Below are 20,439 nucleotides of genomic sequence, written 5' to 3'. Positions count from 1 at the left end.
GAATGATTATGGAAAGAGAGAGAGAGAGACTAATGAAGAACAGAAGATGGAAGAAGGAGAGGAATGGCAGGAAGAAGAAATGGAAGAGGAAGGAAATTGGAGAGGGACAGAAAGAAAACGCAAGACGAAGTAGGGAGGAAGTAAAGAAAAGAAAGGAAACTATGAGAGAAGGATGAAGGAGAAAAGGGAAAAAAAGGAGAAGCAGAGGAAGAGAGGAAGGAAGGAAGGACGGAAGGAAGAAAGAAGAGGAAGAGGAAGGAAGAAGAATCATAAAGCAGCTTCAAAGAGTCATCGAACCACATCATAAATAAAATATGCTGTGGCTTGCTGTTTCTTGTCTGGTAAGTGTGGGAGTGAATTAGCGTGGGAGTGAGTTAGTATGGGAATGTGGCTGTGTGGGAGTTAGATGGCGTGGAAGCGAGTTCGTCGGGGAGTAACTTAGTGTGGAGTAAAACATCGTGGAAGTGAGTTAGCGAGGAAGTGAGGTAGTGTGGGAGTGGGAGTGTGTGGAAGTGAAATGCCGTGGAAGTTAGTGAGCGTGGGAATGAGTTATTATGGGAGTTTAGGAGTGTTAGTGTGGGGATTTGTGGGAGTGATGGTGTGGGTGTGGGTGTGGGAGTGAGTTAGTGTGGGTGTGTGGAAGTAAGTTAGCATGGGATTATGGGAGTGGGTTAGTAAGTGTGGATGTCGGGGAGTGTCTGCCGGTGTTTTGGTGTGACTTACCTGCCGTGAGTTTGGGAGTCTCAGCTTTCATATGCGGGGGTCAGGGTGGTTTCCTGGATGTCAGGGTGTGGGTGTATGGAAGTCAGTGTGGGTGCATGGGAGTCAATGTGGGCGTATGGGAGTCAGTGTGGGTGTGTGGGAGTCAGTGTGGGTGTGTGGGAGTCAATGTGAGTGTGTGCGAGTCAGCGTGTGTGTGGGGGGGTGAGTCAGTGTGGGCGTATAGGAGTCAGGGTGAGAATTACTAAGAGGGAGGGACGTGGCTTCGAGTATAGTGTGACAACGCTGTACAACGACTCACAACAGCTTGGTCTGCTACTACACTGGCTGCTATGGTAAATCTAACGTACAGAATCAGTCACTGTGATGACATTTTTAAGTTTCTTCTGAACTCGCAAGTCATATGCCGAAACACAAAAGAACGTAAGCTACTGGTTGAACTCTCATGACTTTCATAAACATTTTTTTTTTTTTAAGTGAACCAGAAATCAGAATCACTCAGACCTAGTTTAGGCGACCTCGATGACTCTCACACTGCAGTAAAGGGCATCATGAGAGGAAAAATATATCTTTCCTATAAAGTGTTTGTTATAATCTGCTTGTATCTGTAAGAACATTCTAGGTGGATAATATATGTAATGTATCGTACACATCTAAGCTCTACGATCAAAATCCACAGTAACTTCTAGGAGGCCAGAATTATGATGTACTTACGGTACTAAAATACACATACATCGTCGAACACTCCCAGCCCTTACGATCATAGCCCATAGTAGCATGTAGGCGGGAAGACATGACGCATCGTACCAAAATCCACCAACTTTGTCGAACGCTTCCAACCCTTGCGATCATAATTCGTCGCACCTTCTCAACTCGTACGATCATAACCTACTACAGCAACAAATCTAGGCGGCAAAATGTACCAGTACTGACCCACATAGTCGAACATTTCCATCCCTTAAGATCACAAGCTGCAGGTGTACATTTAGGAGGAGTAGAACATATGATTTATCGTACCTGAGGCCCCCACATCGTCATACATTCCCATCTACTACGATCATACGGTAAATCTCAGTAACTGGGCGAAATTACAGGTGTCCAAACGGGTCTCTCTCTCTCTCTCTCTCTCTCTCTCTCTCTCTCTCTCTCTCTCTCTCTCTCTCTCTCTCTCTCTCTCTCTCTCATTTATACAATACAGTATACAGTTAGGATTCAGTATATACTAATGAAAATATCTTAAACCATTCTGACGGGTGACACATATCTTCAGCCCTAACCTCTCTCTCTCTCTCTCTCTCTCTCTCTCTCTCTCTCTCTCTCTCTCTCTCTCTCGCATACACACACACACACACACACATACACACACAACTGGGGGCCAGAAACAATCGCACTCCAGCATGAAGACACGCGAGGAGTTACTGCGATACTTATTCACGCACGGCCGACTTTGGTCCCTCACTCACTCATCACCAGGAACGTGCCCACTGTTGCTCTCTCTCAGGGATGCGTGCGAAAGTGATCTCTCTCTCACTATCTTGCTCTCTCTTCCTCTCTTTCCCCCTCTCCCCCCTCCCTCTCTCTCTCTCTCTCTCTCTCTCTCTCTCTCTCTCTCTCTCTCTCACACACACACACACACACACACACACACACACACACACAAATGTAAAAAAAAAAATCCCACTATTTCTCTTCTTCTGAAATGCCAAAAAACAATTACTTTCTCAGGAATGTATTTCAACGACTACTTTTCCTCAACGCTGCATGCAAAGGACGACCTCTTTTGGGGGGGGATACATAAAAAATTATTTCTCAAGGATGTGTGCTAGAAAATACCCTATAATTATTTTTCCTGAGTAAATATATATATACAAAATAATCTCACTGATGTATGCAAAATATTCTTAAACATTTCTTATTCTCAAAGCTGCAAGCAAAAATATTCTCCTCTCTCTCTCTCTCTCTCTCTCTCTCTCTCTCTCTCAGACACATAAGTAAATGAAAGTATGAAGCGCACGCAAAAACTGTACACAAAAACCCCATCATAAACACACACACTGAATCCATTTCCTATCAGCATTTTTGTGGCTGTAAGTGGGGGAACATAAGGGCTCCTAACTGAATTAAATAACCATGGAAAATTGGGAGAAAATAAAGCCAAACTGAGAAAAGGCAAAAACTCACTCATAAGCACCTGTTGAATCCTTATCACGCTCTTTTCGCTTTCTTTTTTCACCTTTTTTTTTTTTGTTTTTACTCTCTGGTTGGGTAAGCGTGCGGACCTGATCAGATTAAATATCCATGACCACTCCATCTCATATAAAAAAAAAATATGAGAAAATGGAAAAGGAGAAGAAATGGAACTGCATTGGCCCAGTCACGGATGATAAGGGCCAGTATTATCGTTCGTAAAATATGTTCCTACGCGATTTATGCTGCATACTGCAGTTAATCCCCCTCACGGTCAGGACAACTAAATTATTTTTACCCAGCGAACGCCAGATTTTTTATTCAATTATTTATTTATAGATTGGAGTGAGACAGGAGATTGGAAGGGTCCTTACTATTAATCCTAACCCTCCTATGGTCGGAACAACTCTAGCACTCTATTCCAGCTACTGCCAGACGATTTCATGCAGGAGGAATGTCGTAAAGTAAAAGTACGAGAGAAAGGGGTGCTATCATGTCCTCCGTGGATCCCAGCCTGAATATTATACAGTATCTCAAGAACCTACCCAAGACCGAGACAGACAAATTTACGATCAAGGGTTTCCTAGGGGCCTTCCCACCCCTGCCCCCCAGCAAATAAATAAATGCATAAATAAATCAATAAAATAATAGTTAGAACCCTGATGTTTATTCGGGGAGAAGTCATACTCCTATTTCTCAACAGCTGCGCCGAAAGATAGACGCTGGCAAGCAAAATCATATCCCTTTAATTAAGAGCACTGCACACACACACACACACACACACACACACACACACACACACACACACACACACACATTATAACGTTGCAGTGTGCTATCGTATTCCTATTTCTGCACAGCAGTGAGAAAACGTTTGACAGCGAAATAATTTTTATGTCTCGAGAGAAACGCCAACATATGCTGTACAGTGCTAGGAAGTGTGACCATACCCTAGTTTCTCCACAGCACCGGAAATATAAATATATATATATATATATATATAAAATTGCGAGGCGAGATAATACTCCCAATTTTCGACAGTAGCACAGTAAAACAGAGTACGAAGTTGCAATTATATGCCAAAACGCGGGAAAAATGTAGGTTGGCGGGGACTGGTACCGTACGCCACGAAGGTAAACAAACCAAGGAGTATCGTACCATTTAAGGTCGTGATTGTTGTGCTTCCATGGGTGTCTCCAGATTTAGCGTACCTAGAGGGGAAAGGAGACGAAAATTTTGGAGAGAGGGAGGGACGGAGGGAGGGAGGGGATGTAGGAGGGACGGAGGAAAAGGTGAAGACGAAGGGGAGGGAAGGAAGAGAGGGAGAAACTGTGTGAGGGACGGGGGAAATGGTAAAGACGAGGAGGAGGGAAGGAAAAGCTGAGGAGACAGGAAAGAGGGGGAGGGAAAGGGAAACGGAGAGGAAAGGAAACGAAGGAATGGCGAAAAGGTAGGAAGGAAAAGAGGGGAAAAGAGCCAGAGAGAGGAATATCATAGAAAAAAAGACAAACAGAAAGAGAAATAGAGAGGAGGAGGAAGGAGGACAGGACGAAGCAGGAACAAGGCTCCCTCACCAGCACCTATCGATGTTAAAATGGCCTAACATACAAGACAACAGCAAGGTGAAATCCATCGCACAAAATAAATAACCATGAGAAGTAGCTGCCATAAAACCTCATGAAGCCATCAGAATACAACCCTTCGACTATGGTGCCTGATTTATGAGTGGAAGTTTGGGATAGTAGAGCAAGAAGGTAGGTGGATAGGCTGGAGCTACGGCGACCCATACAATTTCCAAACTGGTTTTAACTGGGCTAGAGGGGCTCGTAAAACAGGTTCCACAATTACAGAGTCTAGTGAGTTGCCCCTTCACGTCAATACCCTACTTTTAATTTTGTTGTTGCAGTGATCTTCAGACGATTTCATTCACCTTATGGTGAGAAATCGAAGTTTATGATGGGGTTGGCTGGGGAGTGTTTCTAACCACAGTCATTACAGACGGTTTCGCCAAAAGTTATTAAAATCGACTAGAGTTAGCAAGAATAAAATGGAAAATACGTCACCAGACTGAAGGAACACAACTGACCATGAGAGTGCTTGTTATACCCATGTCTTCACTGACAGCTACTTCGCAACCGAAGTAAAATGATTACTGAAAGAAAAAATGAGAAACAGGAGAAACAGAACGATATATAGTGACATTAACTTACCACGGAGACCATTCTATCCTGGCAACTGGTTAATCCTCTCGCGATAGGAACAACCCTATAATTTTACATCAGCTAACGCCAGACGATTTCACGCAGGTGAGTGCGCATCAATGAAACCTGAGTCAGTTCGCACTGTCAAGAACCCTCATATGGCCGGAAAAACAATAGATATCTAGTCCAGCTACCGTCAGACGATTTTATTCATCTGAAAGTGGTTAATGAGAGCATGAGAGAGCTAATACTGCCACCAATATCCCTCTCATGATAGCAACAACTCTAGTGTTTTTAATGGAGCTACCGCCAGACGATTTCACTCGGATGACAGTGTTTTCTAAGAGCCTGAGATGACAGTGTTTTGTAAGAGCCTGAGAGAGTTAATACTGTCACCATTAACCCTCTTATAATCAGAACAACTACCAAGCATTTGTTCCAGCAAAAATCAAACAATATTAACAGAGAGAGCCTCGTAGGAGCTACAGAGAGTCACCATAAATGATCGGAAGAATTCTGGTATTGTATTTCATTTAATGCCACATGGTTTTCGTCCGAGATCATCAAAAGAGGGTGAGAGAGTTAAAAGCCTTGATAAATATGACCCCAGGGCTTCTCCGGCCGGCCATCTCCTTCCCACACGCGGCTATGGGGATTTAGCACAAGGATTTATGAGGAGGTCGTGGCTGGCGGAACGACTCGAGAAAGCGACCGGGCGGAGGTAGAGAAACGACGCAAAAAATGGAGGGAATAGATGGGCTGGGTTTTATAATGAGGGTGAGTGCACTGGGGAGAAATAGCCGGGGGGGGGGGGCGGAGAAGGGGGCCAAGTCAAGGAGGATATGGATATTGGCTGGAAGACTGGAAAGCATGGAGGTAAATTGGACCACAGTTACTTGTGAACACTACGCGAATCAGTCTGACATTACAAACGATGTATACTGGAAAATGCCTGTTGTTCTTATTTCTCATTTGTACATTGTTTTCATATGGATGCAATATATCGCTTGCTACTGACGTTTTATATTTTATCCATAGAAAGTATTATTGCCACATGCACATTCACATCTTGGGACAAAAACTGTACTGATCATTTAGAACTTTATAGGATTTCTCCTGTGCGATACATTACAAAACTTCATCATCATTCTTATACAGACGCCATTCTATGTCTTTCGACTGGAGATTGAAGGTGAGATTGTGGACTCTTAGCCAGTGCGTTGTTTATCATCTATCCATAGTTCTTCCATTAGAAAGCGGTGCTCATTGATCTAAATATTCAAGCTCGTTCTTGTGGTAAAACAACTTATTCTTGTAAATCAATTCTGAAAGATACCAATCGGGGTGATGTGAAATCAGGTCGAATATGTCGGTTACATGACATCGATAGTTTAGACAAAGCTGCATCAGACGATGAGAGGCCACTTTCAAGCTAACAAGAATCGTCTGACGAAGGCAAAAATAAAAAAGTCAAGATTTATGTCATCAGTGGAGAATTACTGGAGACTGTTCTGAATCCTTGAGATGAGAGATAACTTTTAAATCGCGTAAAATCGTCAGGTGGAAGCAAGTGTAAAGCTGTGAGGATTTTTTGTCGTCGTCAGAGAGTTTATCCCTTCAGTATGGTGACGTATTTTGTGTTTTGGTTATTGTTGCCTTCAGATGATTTTACATAGGTTCGGAAAGCACCCAAGTAAAGTATTTTAGTGAAGGCAGAATCTAACACCTCTATTTCGAAAGTCACCCTTGAGCAGAAAATAATAGTCTGGAGATAGCAAATATTAGTACCTCATCTGAGCGAAGGAGGTAAAACTGCCCGACAATGCCCCTCTGTAAACCACACCAGCAAGCACTGAGAGGAGCCAGTGAGTCGAGAGTAAAATTTGACCTACGGCGGAATGACAACCTATAATATACTCATTTTCTCTTTACATGACCAGGATTTTTGTCTTTTTGCGCGTTATTTCTCGTAGGTCAGTGGCAGAATAAAGACAATACTAGAGCTCCACATCCCTTTCTTTGCACCTCATGACTAGTATCACATTGGAGTGTTAGTCTCTTGCTACAACACTGTAATCAAGACGGAGAGATGGTAATTTTGAGTCGTTAGAGTAAAAAGGTAAGTGTTGCTGCCAAAGTCACTCCCTTGCCTTTAGTCCCGGTGGTTATAAGATCGTACCTGCTGTTTTCAGGAAGACTTAGAGTGAGCCAACACGAAAAGCTGATTATGAATGAAGTGGAAGAAGACAACGTGCAAAGGAAAACTAAACAAAAAAGAAATTGGAGTAAAGAAACGGAGAAGAAAGACCTAGCAGTGTAAAAAGGAGAGAAAAAAAATACACAAACGGAAATTACTGACGGAAAAACAGAAGAAATTACGGAAGTGCTTCTTGTCACTCCCAGAAAAACATTTATGATGGACATTTACAAGTGTATAACAGAAACAACTGGGAAAATGGCTTATATCGTTAAAGTAAATCATCTCGGAATTTCTTTTTTATTTTCAGTCGTGTTTAAGAGCGGAAGTCTAATCTTCTTTATCTTTCTTTTTATGGATGAGGGCTATTAACACTCTCAGGTTCCTGCATTTCTTTCAGCTGATTGTTGCCATCTAGTGTCAGCATGAAAAGAATAACAGACTTGTCCTCACCCATGTGGACGCGTTCATGAAGGTGTTAACCCCCTGAATAATGTGACGTCGACTGCTGTGTATTCTTTCTTGCACCAGACGATTTTATTCAGCAATGGAGAGAGATTTCAAAGTAGGGGGATTTGGTACAGCTTCACACACCCTTTCTATAAGAGGAGGCCTTTCTTAAGCTGAATAGAATCGTCTGGAAGTAGAAAAAATATACCAGTAAGTTACGTCACCTGATTCAAGAAAGTCACACCTTCAGTATCCTAGAATTTTATACACTTTATTTGTACTCCTGCCAGATGATTTTATTCAGCTGTGGGGGACGCTTCTCCTACTGAAGGGGTCAACTTTGGCCCGAGTTCTTTTATCACTCCTGAATTTCCTGTTGTTAGCCTATTTTTGATTGTTTTTTATTTTTATTTTTTTACGTTTTTCTACCTACCCGAGACGATTTCATTCTGCGGAGAGTGAGCACAGTAGGTCGACATTGATAAAACAGTCAGCTTTAACCCTCTCGTCAGTACAACTACAGCACTGTATTCCAGTTAACCCCAAATGCCACTATGCACCAGAGAGAAAGAGAGAGAGAGAAGCGAGGAAGTGATAAAGACACGCTCATCTTATTACTTCCACCAAGGAGGTTATGTTTTTGCCGCCGTTGGTTTCTTTGTCTGTTTGTCTGTTAGCAAGACTACGGAAAAAGTTATGAACAAATTTGGCTGAAATTTTTGGAGGGGTAGAGTATGTCCCTAGGAACAATCCACTAGATTTTGGTGGTGATCCGGATCATCATCCGGATCCAGGATTTTTGTTTGTTTATCCACACGTTATCCCAAAAAATTCTCAATGGATTTCAATGAATTATTGTTGAAGGGCGGGTCATAGGCAAAGAAAGAATTTATTAAGTTTTGGGGAGGATCCAGATCCGAATCTTGCAATGGCATTGGCGGAGGTATGCGCTATCTGAGTGCTTTCTAGTTTTCCATGATAACCTTCATTCTCTGTGCGCATTTACATTTCACCTCTCCCTAAACCTTTCTTTTTTCCTAGTCCACTTCCTCCCTCCCTCTCTCTCTCTCTCTCTCTCTCTCATCACCCCTTCTTGCTCACAGGCCGCGTGGTGACCATCTCCAGCGGCCTGGCAAGGATGGCTGCTCCAATGAGGTCGCCCTATATAGTGTCCAAGTATGCAGTGGAGGGCTTCTGCGACTGCCTCAGGTGCGTAGAGAGATAGAAAGATAGAAATAGATGGACAGATAGATAGATACAAACACTGAGATAAAACGGAAGATAGAAAAAAAAGGAATGAGAGAGAGAGAGAGAGAGAGAGAGAGAGAGAGAGAGAGAGAGAGAGAGAGAGAGACTATAAACATCATGCAGAAAAAAAATAATGTTAACCCCTTCAGTACGATGACACTTTAAATTACGTCCCTTCTATCTCCCGACGAAGATTAATTAGATTCGGAACTATCTTGGAATAAAACAAATTAGTAAAAGTTTGTATTATTCCTTTCTGTACACTGGGGCTCTCTTGAATTGCATAAAATAGTTAGGATGCGGCAGGGGTAAACCACAAGACGTCATCATAGAGAAGTGGTTAGGTGCTTCAGTTCACTGGTGCTTTAAATCATATTCTTGCTACCTTCAGACGATTTCATTCAGCCTGGGGAGATAAATCAGGCTTGGAATGGCTTTAAATACACACTGTTTTTAATCCCGTCACTAAAAACGATTTCTCTAACATCAACAAAACCGTCTGAATGGCAAGAAAATTAATACGAAGCAAAAAAATCATAATCGTACTGACTTGGTTGAAAATGAGGTCAGGCAGATAGGTTTAAGGCCCGGCTTGGGAGTCTACCTGGTTACCGCGGTGTCTGAGAAGGACTGGTGAGGTAGGATGTAGGTGAGACGGATTGAGGCCAGGTGCACAGCCGGCAGGTAGGGATGTAGAATAGGTGTAGGTAGGAGAGGGTAGATAGGGAAGGGTATAGGTAGCAAGGGGGTAGATAGGGAAGGGTGTTGGTAGGAAGGGGAGTACACAGGGAAGGATGTAGGTTGGGAGTGTGTAAGTAGGGAGAGGGTAGGTTGGGAGGGGGTAGGTAGGGAGGGGTAGGTAGGGGGAAGCATGTTGGGTTAATTAGCGAGGGGGTAGGTGGGGAGGGGGTAGGCAAAGAGGGAATAGGCAGAGAGGGAATAGGGGGTATGTAGGGAGGGAGAAGGTAGGTGGGGAGAGGGGAGGTAGGGAGGGGGAAGGTAAGGAAAGGGTAGGGAGGGAGGGGGCTGGTAGGGAGAGGGTAGGTAGGGAGTGGGTAGGAAGGGAGGGGGTAGGAAGGGAGGGGGGTAGGTAGGGAGAAGCGCGGGTGAAGCAGGATATGAGGGGGGAAAATGGTGGAATGAGGTAGAATAAGAAGAAAGGGACGGAGTGAAAACAGGGCATAAAATACAAAGGAGTTCAAAGGAGTACAAAGGAAAGCAAACAGCAACAGGCTGGTCCTTTCGAGGCTGTCTGATATAGGACAGGACAAATGTAAGTATTGTATCTGTCAAAAGCAAGGATAGGATACAGGAGGGATAAGCGCAAAGGACGAATACAATGGAGAAAAACGAGAAATGCATAAGGGAAAGAGTATGAGGGAAAAAGGGAAGACGAGAAACTGAAAAATTGTGATGGAGAAGGGAAGGGTGAGATGCAAAGTAAATAGGGGGGGGGGAAAGAGAGAGAGAGAGAAAATGTGTGTGTGTGTGTGTGTGTGTGTGTGTGTGTGTGTGTGTGTGTGTGTGTGTGTGTGTGTGTGTGTGTGTGTGTGTGTGTGTTTTCCTTCAGCTGCGAACCTGGGGAGAAAGGGCAAGAATGTGTGTTTGGTCTAGGTAACCCCTTAGTAAGTGCCGTAAGATCTGATTGATTTTAGTAACTGTGTATAACCTTCCTGTATTTCTCCATCAGGTACGAGATGAGAGCTTGGGGAGTCAAGGTGTCCATCATAGAGCCGGGAAACTTCATAGCAGGTAAGGCAGAGGGGGCAGGAGAAGGTGGGAGAATTTAGGCACAGGAAAGAAGAGTAGGGCAGACGAAAAGAAAAAGCCAGGATGAAAGGATAGCACAAAAGTGGAAGAGGAAGATGATGATGACGATGATGATAATGATAACGAAGAGGAGGAGGAGGAGGAGGAGGAAGAGGAGGAGGAGAAGGAGGAGGAGGAGGAGGAGGAGGAGGAGGAGGAGGAGGAGGAGGAGGAAGAGGAGGAGGAGGATATAGACGTTTAGGCGAAACGGAATGACAAAAAGGGCGGGAGGTGAGGATACGAAAAGAGGACGAAAGGATAAGATTTAAGAGGGGAAAACGGGGTGAAGGGCAGTTAAGAAATGAGAGGAAATAAGCGAATAGGAAAACACAAGAAATTATACGGAAACAGGGGGGGAGAGAGGATGCATAAAGATGAAAAAAGGAACGGAAATGGACAGGGAAGAAAGTACGAGGACTAAGAAAGGAAGTGAAGAAAAAAGAAAGGGGGTGACGAACAGATAAGAGGAGACAGACAATGGAAAATAAAAATATGGAGGGAAAATAAGAAGAAAGGAGAACTGAATGAATCTAAAAAATGAGTATGAGAAACCACATGAAAAAGAAAAAAAGAGAGCATAAAAAAGCTAGAGGGAAACCGGAAAGGAGTAAAGAGATACGTAGTAGGAGGAGAATGATGAGGACAGAACGAAATGGAAGATAGAAGGGAGGGAGGAATATCAGAATCATCCTAGTTCTTCTCTCTCTCTCTCTCTCTCTCTCTCTCTCTCTTCCATAAGCTTCAAGAATGACATGATGAGGAAAAGTATGCTGTGAAATGTTTGTGTCAGTCTCCCATGCATCACATCCACACTGGACCTTATCTAAATCCATCCAAGACGTCTGGAACTACACACAGGCAATTCAGCGATGGTCTAATGGTGTCTCGCGGCAACGGGAGGCTGTAATGGGGAATCTAATGGGGGGATGACTATGAGGTTGGTAGACGGACGGTATTTATGTGGGATTTTGGCCAGTTTCTTTTATGAACACGTCTCAATAACAGCTAAGTGATATTATAGCCAAATGTTGTCATGAATCACTATGTACTTTCGTCTGTGTGTGTGTGTGTGTGTGTGTGTGTGTGTGTGTGTGTGTGTGTGTGTGTGTGTGTGTGTGTGTGTGTGTGTGTGTGTGTGTGTGTGTGTGTGTGTGTGTGTCTCTCTCTCTCTCTCTCTCTCTCTCTCTCTCTCTCTCTCTCACACACATCCACATACTCCTGTTTCTTCTCAGTTCCTATAATCAACGGATCAATTCTCCCCTTTCTCCTGCTTCTTCTTCTTCATTCACATCTTTAAAAAATATCACCTGTTCTCCGCCTTCTTCACCATAAATAAATAATATGAACCAGTACTAAACAAAACTCTTAAAAGGGGAAAAAAAAAAAAAAGAAATACAGCCAAAGAATCAGATATCAGCTGTTCAAACTCGTTCCACTAGTCCTTGCCTCTTCAATGGCGTTTCCTTCATTCTTTCCTCCTGATTTTTTTCTTTTTTCTCCCTCTCATTCACACCCAAAAGAGACAAGAAACAAGTTGCTTTCAGCTATGTAAAAAATTAAATAAGCCTGTGGCGTGAGGTTATGTTCCCCTCCATCCATCTCTAGTACTGAAGAGGGACTTTTATATGTGTTGGCATCGATATAACTTGGTGGTGGAGCTGCCCGGGTATGCAAAGACCTTCATATCCCCCCTAAGAGGATAGTGGTCTGCAGGAGAGTGTAACTTCAGCCTGCAGTCCACTGGATTGACATTCTACTACTGCAACATCCACTCTGCGATGACCAGTAGAAAAGTTGCACGGGGATAACAAGCAAAAGAAGCAAAACTGGCAGGTGGAAGGGATTACATGCACCATTACCGTGACGGAAAGTTATGAACACAACAAGAGTATGGGAAGGAAGGATACTGCCCGACGTCCGAAAAGGAATGAGAAACAAGGAGGGCATGACACTGTTGGAAAGGATTATATGGAAAGGATTAGGAAGGGAGCAGAGATTTTCCATTTTCTACCTCCCACCCACCTCTGTTGCCTGTACACGAAGGAAATACACGATCCCGTGCGAGTTCTTGCTACTTATTCATTTACTCTTGCGTCCTCCTTTGGAAGTGTTATTTCACTTATCTGTCACTTTCTCTCTCTTCCTTCATATAAATCCTCTCTCTCTCTCTCTCTCTCTCTCTCTCTCTCTCTCTCTCTCTCTCTCTCTCTCTCTCTCCTGCTTTGCTTTGATATTCTGTCCATAAACTTCTGTATTTCTTCACCCGGGACCAGAGTAAATTTTTACATTAATTTTTCAGGCTGTCACTGAGGACCATAAGATCTGTAAATCTCTCTCTCTCTCTCTCTCTCTCTCTCTCTCTCTCTCTCTCTCTCTCTCTCTCTCTTTCTCAAAATCACGTTCTCTCCTCCAGCCACGAACATCTTCACCAAGAAAGGGATTGAGGACACGGCAGAGATCATGTGGAAGCAGATGTCCGAGGAGGTGAAGAAAGACTACGGTAGAAGCCACTTTAGGGCAAGGGTCGACCTGATGAAGAAGTACGCCAACACTGGGGTAAGTGGTAGGTGGGTAAGTGGCAGGATCATAACCAGTAGGTGACTAAGTGGTGGGTAGATATGGTATGTGATAATGTGAGAAGGTTAGGTATGTGTGGTAGGTGGGTAGGGAAAGTGACTGGTAGGTTAGTGCTAGATGAATAAGTTAAGTGGTAGGTGGGTTGGTGGTAGGTGGGTAAGTGGCAAGTGGGTAGGTGGCACGTGAGTAATTGGTAGGGGTTAAGTGGTTGGGGCAAATGGTAGGTGGGTTGGTGGTAGGTGGGTAAGCGACAAGTGGGTAGGTGGCACGCGAGTAATTGGTAGGGGTTAAGTGGTTGGGGCAAATGGTAGGTGGGTAAGTGGTAGGGAGTAAAATGTTGGTGGGTAGCGGAAGGTGGCAAGTGGTCGGTGGATGAATGCTAGGAGGGTGCATGAGGCAACTGGTACGTAGTGCTAGTGGCAAGTATCAAAGGTCAGTGTCAAGGTAGTGACACTGAAGAGAAGAGGTATGGAAGGAGTAAGTGACACTGGAGAGAAGTGGTATGGATGAAAGAATAAGAGGAGGGAAAGAAGAAGGGAGGGAAGGGGAGAGAGGAAAAGAGGGGGAGGAGAGTGGGATGGAGAGAAATGGGCAAGTAGGAAGGAGGGAGGGACGGACGGATGGAGAGCAAGAAGGGGAAGTAAGAGATAGAAGGAGAGAGGGAGGGGTGTGTGGAGGGAGGGAGAGGGGGAACGGAAGGAGGGAGGGAGGGAGGGGGGGAAGGAGAGAAAGCTTAAGGATGCGGAGTGAATATTAAGTAGAATGACAGTGATCAAGAAAAACCAGAACGGAAACTAGGACACGAGAAAACGTTTGGAACGTTGGGAATTAATGAGAGAGAGAGAGAGAGAGAGAGAGAGAGAGAGATAGGTGAAGTACATGCTGGCAACATAAAGGCGAGAAAAAAAAAAAAACTAAAATGAACAGATATATTTTACAGGCTGAGAAACAAAGTGAGACAGGAGTGAAAGAATGGCTGAACCAGGGAGGGACATAAGACTTGGAAAATAAAAACGAGAAAGGAAAGTTGAAAATTAGCCCCAAAAGAAGTCAGAGAGAGGAAGCTTGGGTGAAGAAATCTGGTTTTTCGCATATTCTGCTGGATTTAATGGAGGTTCGTGAGTTGCCTAAAAGTCCTGCATTATTTGCCACTTTGTTTGCCTGGAATTTGTAGACTGAGAGTATGTCGAAGCCATTAAGATTTTTCTCTCTCTCCTATATATATATATCTGACTGTGTGTGTGTGTGTGTGTGTGTGTGTGTGTGTGTGTAGATTTCATCCAATGTCCGAAAAAAGAGCTTGCTGCGCGCACGCACACACACGCACACACACACACACACACACACACACACACACACACACACACACACACACGCTTCTGTGGGTCTAGAGTGGTTCATAAATCTTCGGTGGGCTGTAATTTGCGTCAGTATCAGTGTGCAGAATTAGGTCACATTTCCAGTAAACCGTGATATATAACTTTAAGGTGAAATACAGTGTTTGAATTATGAGAGACCGGCCAGCATGTCTACTCACAACTATAGGCAAGAACAGAGTAGGAGGGTGTAGGCTTTCCAAATCTTGCAATTCAAAACTCATTTTTTCATTGACATATATAAAAGGTTAATCGCTTTAGGTGGCTGACGAATTTTTCTTTCTAACTCAACTTCTTTTGCGCCGGACGAATTAATGAAGATTGAATTTTAACCCCTTAGATTCGATGATGAATTTCCTGTTTCTTCATTCTAGTACCAGACAGTCCTATAGCTAACCTGAAGGAGACATTAAATTGAAGAGGTTGAGGTATAGCCTTCACAAACGCCTTCCTATGAATATAAGCTCCTTCAGGGTGAATGAAATCCCTTGGTGGTGGTCAGATCAAAGGAAAGCATCATATTGAATGGGTTGACTAATTTTGTATTACTCGTATCTAAGGCAACAGAATGATCTCTGGTTCACTTCTTCACTGATGATGAGAAGTGTGAAGACTCAGTTAATCGGCATTGTTGTCTCATTTCCGTAATTGCTCACTGGCACGTCATTAATCCTTTCAGTATACTAGTGCAATGGCGTCTGTTTTTCTTGCTATCACTAGACTATTTTATCCAGCTCAGGAGATTCCCTTGGTTACGAAAAGGCCTCCTCCAGTTCGAAATATCTCTCCTGGGTTGAATAAAATCGTATGGAGTCTGGACGAATAGGAAGGACGCCAACGCAGTGAGGACCTTAAAACCATCTAACCAAATGCAGTATCACCAAGTTGGTCTTTCACGAATCACCAGTAACCACCATAGTCAAGACAGGGCGGTAGTAATTTTGGTGCATTAACTCAAACCACACGGAGATCTCTAACCCTAATTAGCCCAGATGTTGGTCAGGTGTAGTCAGTTCAGAGGGATGATTTGCCTAATAACCAAGAAGACTCATTCCTACCGCATAACTAAGGCTCATCGTATTTCAAGGAACCAGGTCCCTCAGATGAAGGGAGACTATACTGTATAATGTGATAGAGCATGGTGTGGAAGCGTGACACTGGGGGGCAGATACATCGAGATTCACAAAGGAAAAAGAAAACTCTCAGATTCAGATGGTAATATCTGAAGCACATGGCAGCGATAGAACGTATTTCTTTATTTCGTCGGTTGGGATGCAGGGTAATTAAGTCACGTAAACGTTCTATAATTATTCTCCGTCAAAATGAAGTATATATGTACAAAAAAAGGGGGGGGGGCACTGCGAACTGGGGGAGATAAAAGCAGCCTAACCAAACCCCTTCACCGCAGAAAAAGTTTCCTAAGTTTTATTTTGTCGCCTGTCCGGTAGCCATATATATTAAAAAAAGAAAAAAAAAAGCATCACCAAACTGAAGAGGTTAAATCCCCTGAATATGAAGATAGGCATCAAACTTCAGACCAGATCAAACTCCACTCAGTATTCACGTTCATGAAATTAAAGGCAAGACAACTGTTAACTTACCAACACGTAAAGAGAAGCAAAAAACACTCGGGAGATGTCTAATTACCCAATTCTTTTCATGTAACTTGGCAATAAAGGACACTGTTTCCATGTGTAACTGATGGGCACAAAATGTCTATCGAAGTGCAATGAAACAGCTGCGTAACAGACAGCGAACAAAATATTGCAAATCATCCGCATCATAGAAATAAACGAATTCTTCAATGGTTTACCTCACGCCAGCTCCAAAGCAAAGTCAGAAGTTGTCAGAACAGCACCAACATCATAACCCCGACTGACATGCTTCTGCTTTGGGGTTAGAACTCGTACACACAAAAGGAAAATATATTTTCCACATTTGCCACGCATCTCTTCATTTAGCACTAAACACACCTGTATTTAGCTCGCACAAAACATGAACCCGTTACGAATACAATGAACTGCTTTGCGCTTGACATTCTTTCATTTTGTGCATGACATTCATCCACTCGCCACCTGCGACTCACACGGATAAAAAGGATGGAACACTTATCTTTCATGCATTAAAGTAAGACTACACACACACACTTATCTGTATCCCATAAAAGCAAAAACCAGCAAGATACAATAAACTTCTACTTTACGTTATGCATTCCTCTTCTTTAGCCTTTACATTCTTCAACTAAGACAGCAAGTAGAGACCAACACTCAACACTTTACTACGCATTCATCCAGTTAGTATTATTACACAGACATACCTATTTAGCTTCCACAAAAACAGAAATCAATTAAGAATACAATGAACTTCCTGCGTTCGACATACTTCCATTTTGCGGCTACAACTCAGGAAAACAAAAAGGAGGCGACACTTAAAACAATTTCTACCGGGCGTTCATTCAGTTACCACCTCACACACCTATTTGTATTTCACTTCACAAAATTGAAGAAAGCCAATGTGCAAAAACATCTACTTTTCGTTTTACACTTTTCAATTTTGCGGCCACATCACAAGACAGCAAAAAGGAAGCCACATTTACAATACTATCCCATACTCATTCAATCAGCAAAAAAGACACCATTCTGTATCCAACGTACACACACAAAAAAGGACATGAGGTAAGTCAGAATACGCTAAGCTAAAGACGGTAATCCTGAGGAAAGCACACTCGTTGAAGGTATACTTATTCTACGCCCCCCCATCTGAACACCACGGTCGATTTTATAAAGGACCTGAAAACTCTCATGGTCGGCACAGCTCTAGTTTTTAATTCTAGTGAACGAAGGACGATTTTATTCAGCTGAGAATGAGTTGTAGAAGCCTCGGAATGTTAATGGTGTCATCATTAACCCTCTCATGGTTCTGTCGCTTGCTTGTCACTTCAGCAAACGCCAGACGATTTTATTCAGCAAGGAGTGAGTCATTAGAGTAGGAAAGAATGCACTAGTGTTGCAAATACATCTCTCATGCTCAAAATACCTCCTCTATAGTAATCGCTTTCAGATAAAACCAGGCAATTCTATTCAACGGAGATTAAGCGTGGAAGTCTGAAAGTATTAACGCAGTCACCATGAACACTCTGGTCTCATTCTAAAACCCGTTAACGCCAGACTATTTTGTTGAGCTGAGAGTGAGTTATAGAGCCCAGAGAGAGTCAAGCTTAAAAATGTCTACGAATGCGGCTCCAACTTCGATCCGGATTCTTCCCCACACAGGAACAGGTTCGAGGAATGTGGCAACTGGCAGGATTTACGAAAATGTGAAGATACTAGGCTTGATTCGGGGGTTGTGAGAGATGATGAGTGGTCGCGGCTAACAGTAGTGATTAAGTAGGAAGGCTAACAAGTATGTGAGGTACTGCGGCTAAGCACTGCTTTCTTCGCGTCTGCATCAGATGGGACTTCATGGCTTTTACTCTGTGCTTTCTGACTGGATACTATTTCAATGTGTGACCTGTTCCCCTGTTACTTTCGTGTGTGTGTGTGTGTGTGTGTGTGTGTGTGTGTGTGTGTGTGTGTGTGTGTGTGTGTGTGTGTGTGTGTGTGTGTGTGTGTGTGTGTGTGTGTGTGTGTGTGTGTATTCTTCGGTTCAGGTTCTTTCTGACAACCGTTTTCTTCCTTATGCCTGTTCTTTGCCCTTTCTGTCAGTGCAAGTTCTTCTTTTGACCACTGTTCTTCTTAAACTGCATGTGTTTTGTTCTTCGTGTGTACTTCTGCCTAATACAGCTGTTCTAACATTCTTTGTTCTTGTGTTTGTACCTTGTTCTTCTTACCAGTGTAATCTGTTCTGCCTGTGTACCTTTGTTCTTCAGGACTCTTCTTTCTGTCCTTCTTTGTGTACTTCGTTCCTCATGACTGATCATATGTGCTTTTCTGTTCTTCTCTGTAATCTGTTCTTCATGTCTACCTTTGTTCTTCACTGCTGTTCTTATATTTTTCAGTTCTTTCTTTGTGTTTTCTGTGTATGTTTGTTTTTCTCAGCTGCTCCTATGTTCTTCTCTGTTCTTTTCTTACCTGTGTACCCTGTTCTTCCCGCTACTTCCTTTTCTTTTCGTGGTGGTTTTTCCTGTTCGTTGTTCTTGGTTTTACGCTCACCATCCACTCACTTCGCTTAGTGCCATTTTCATTAAGTCTACGCTGAGCGACAAATCATATGGTTTCTTGTAGCCCAGAAACTATTTACTATACGTTATACGGTCCTTCACGTGGTGGTACTAATATAATGGAGCGGCCACACTGCCTATTATACAAGAGCCCCTCAGCTTTCTCCCTATCCCTCACAAGGAGGATGGAGGAAAGCACAAGGGTTCATGTTTCAGATGTGCATTCCACCCTAACTTTGTCCTCCCTTCGCATCTCTTACTCAACTCTTTTATCTTCTTCTAAGCTTACCTATTCTCCTCTTTCTCTCCTTATTTTTCATCTCTCTCTCCTTCCTACAACATCCTTTTCTTCTTGTTTTTCACTTCTCCTCTTCGTACATCATTCCATTCCTTTCTCTCTTCTCTTTCCTTTTCAGATTTCCTGATTTTTTCTTCTCTCTTTTTTCTGCACTTTTCCCCTCTTTTTCTTCCACTCGCTGATCCCTCCCCTCTTCTTCATTGTTTTACTCATCTCTTCCCTCCCTCTTCAAACCCATCTGTTTTCTTCTCAGTTTTACTCTCTCTCTCTCTCTCTCTCTCTCTCTCTCTCTCTCTCTCTCTCTCTCGTTTAGTCTCTTACTCTCACCTCTGCCCCTCTCTTCACTGCCACAGACGTTATTTCCGTTCTCCATGCCTACACAAAGAACCACTACAGCATCACTTTTAGGTTCGCCACATCCCACCAACCTTCACTTCTCTCTCGCCTCTCCCTTCCCCCACTTTTCTTTTTCTTTTTTTTTTTTTTTAATAGTTTCACCCTTTCCTTTATACCTCTTCCCATCCTTTTATCTCTCTTTTCTATTTTCTTTCCTTTTCCTAGCTTCCAAGACCCTCCCCCCTCTCTCCTTCAAATAATCCTTCTCCTCACCCATTCTTCTTTCTTCTGCTCACGTTACCCTCTTTCCTGTTCATCTGCTTCCACTCTCTCACCCCTCCGTCTCTCTTCTCAGGACACGGATCTCTCCCCTGTGCTTCACGCCTTCACAGAGGGCCTCGTACAGCGCTTCCCTCAGGTCCGCTACAACCCCATGAACCTCTACTTCAGAGCGCGTTTGTTCGTGGCCACACACCTGCCTGAGTGGGTCTACGAGAGGCTCTATATCCAGTAGGTCAGCACTCTACCACCATCGACACAGGGCCACCAGAATCGACGTCGAGTAACCACACTAGGGACCACCATCATCGAAACAGATCCATCACAGTTAGGGTTACCAACATGAAGGTCTCACTACCACATCTAACTCTTCCGGTTCGACAAATATCTTTAAAAGGCAAATTGAAATGAGACACTATGTATAAAATAACTCCTTTGGGTGGATGGGTTAAAATGGGAATCAGTTGTACGATTTATTCTATTTAATCAATCATGCAAAACTATCTTATTTTCAGTACCCTCAGGAAAATAAAAGCAGAAAAATTAGGAGCAGCTCATCATTAATGTAAGAAGTTTAGTATAATGTTTAGTACAGTGAGGTC

At 43.3% G+C, this 20,439-nt stretch overlaps 1 protein-coding gene across 1 annotated transcript in view; it reads left to right on the top strand.

Annotated features, from left to right (window-relative positions):
- The window catches only part of LOC145408800 (D-beta-hydroxybutyrate dehydrogenase, mitochondrial-like), a 69,287-nt gene extending 49,215 nt beyond the window's left edge, over positions 1–20,072 (top strand). Inside the window, exons 6-9 of the mRNA XM_080279447.1 lie at positions 8,859–8,964; positions 10,694–10,755; positions 13,226–13,368; positions 19,914–20,072. Of these exons, the coding sequence (XP_080135573.1) occupies positions 8,859–8,964; positions 10,694–10,755; positions 13,226–13,368; positions 19,914–20,072 (470 nt within the window). The remainder of the gene's footprint in view (positions 1–8,858; positions 8,965–10,693; positions 10,756–13,225; positions 13,369–19,913) is intronic.
- The last annotated feature ends 367 nt before the right edge of the window (positions 20,073–20,439 follow it).

This window comes from Coenobita brevimanus, chromosome 78, assembly GCF_032717465.1.
Source record: "Coenobita brevimanus isolate Jiangsu-jjx chromosome 78, ASM3271746v2, whole genome shotgun sequence".
In the NCBI taxonomy this organism is placed as follows: Eukaryota; Metazoa; Arthropoda; class Malacostraca; order Decapoda; family Coenobitidae; genus Coenobita; species Coenobita brevimanus.
The sequence above is the reverse complement of the archived record's forward strand: the minus strand, read 5'-3'. Positions and strand labels throughout refer to the sequence as shown.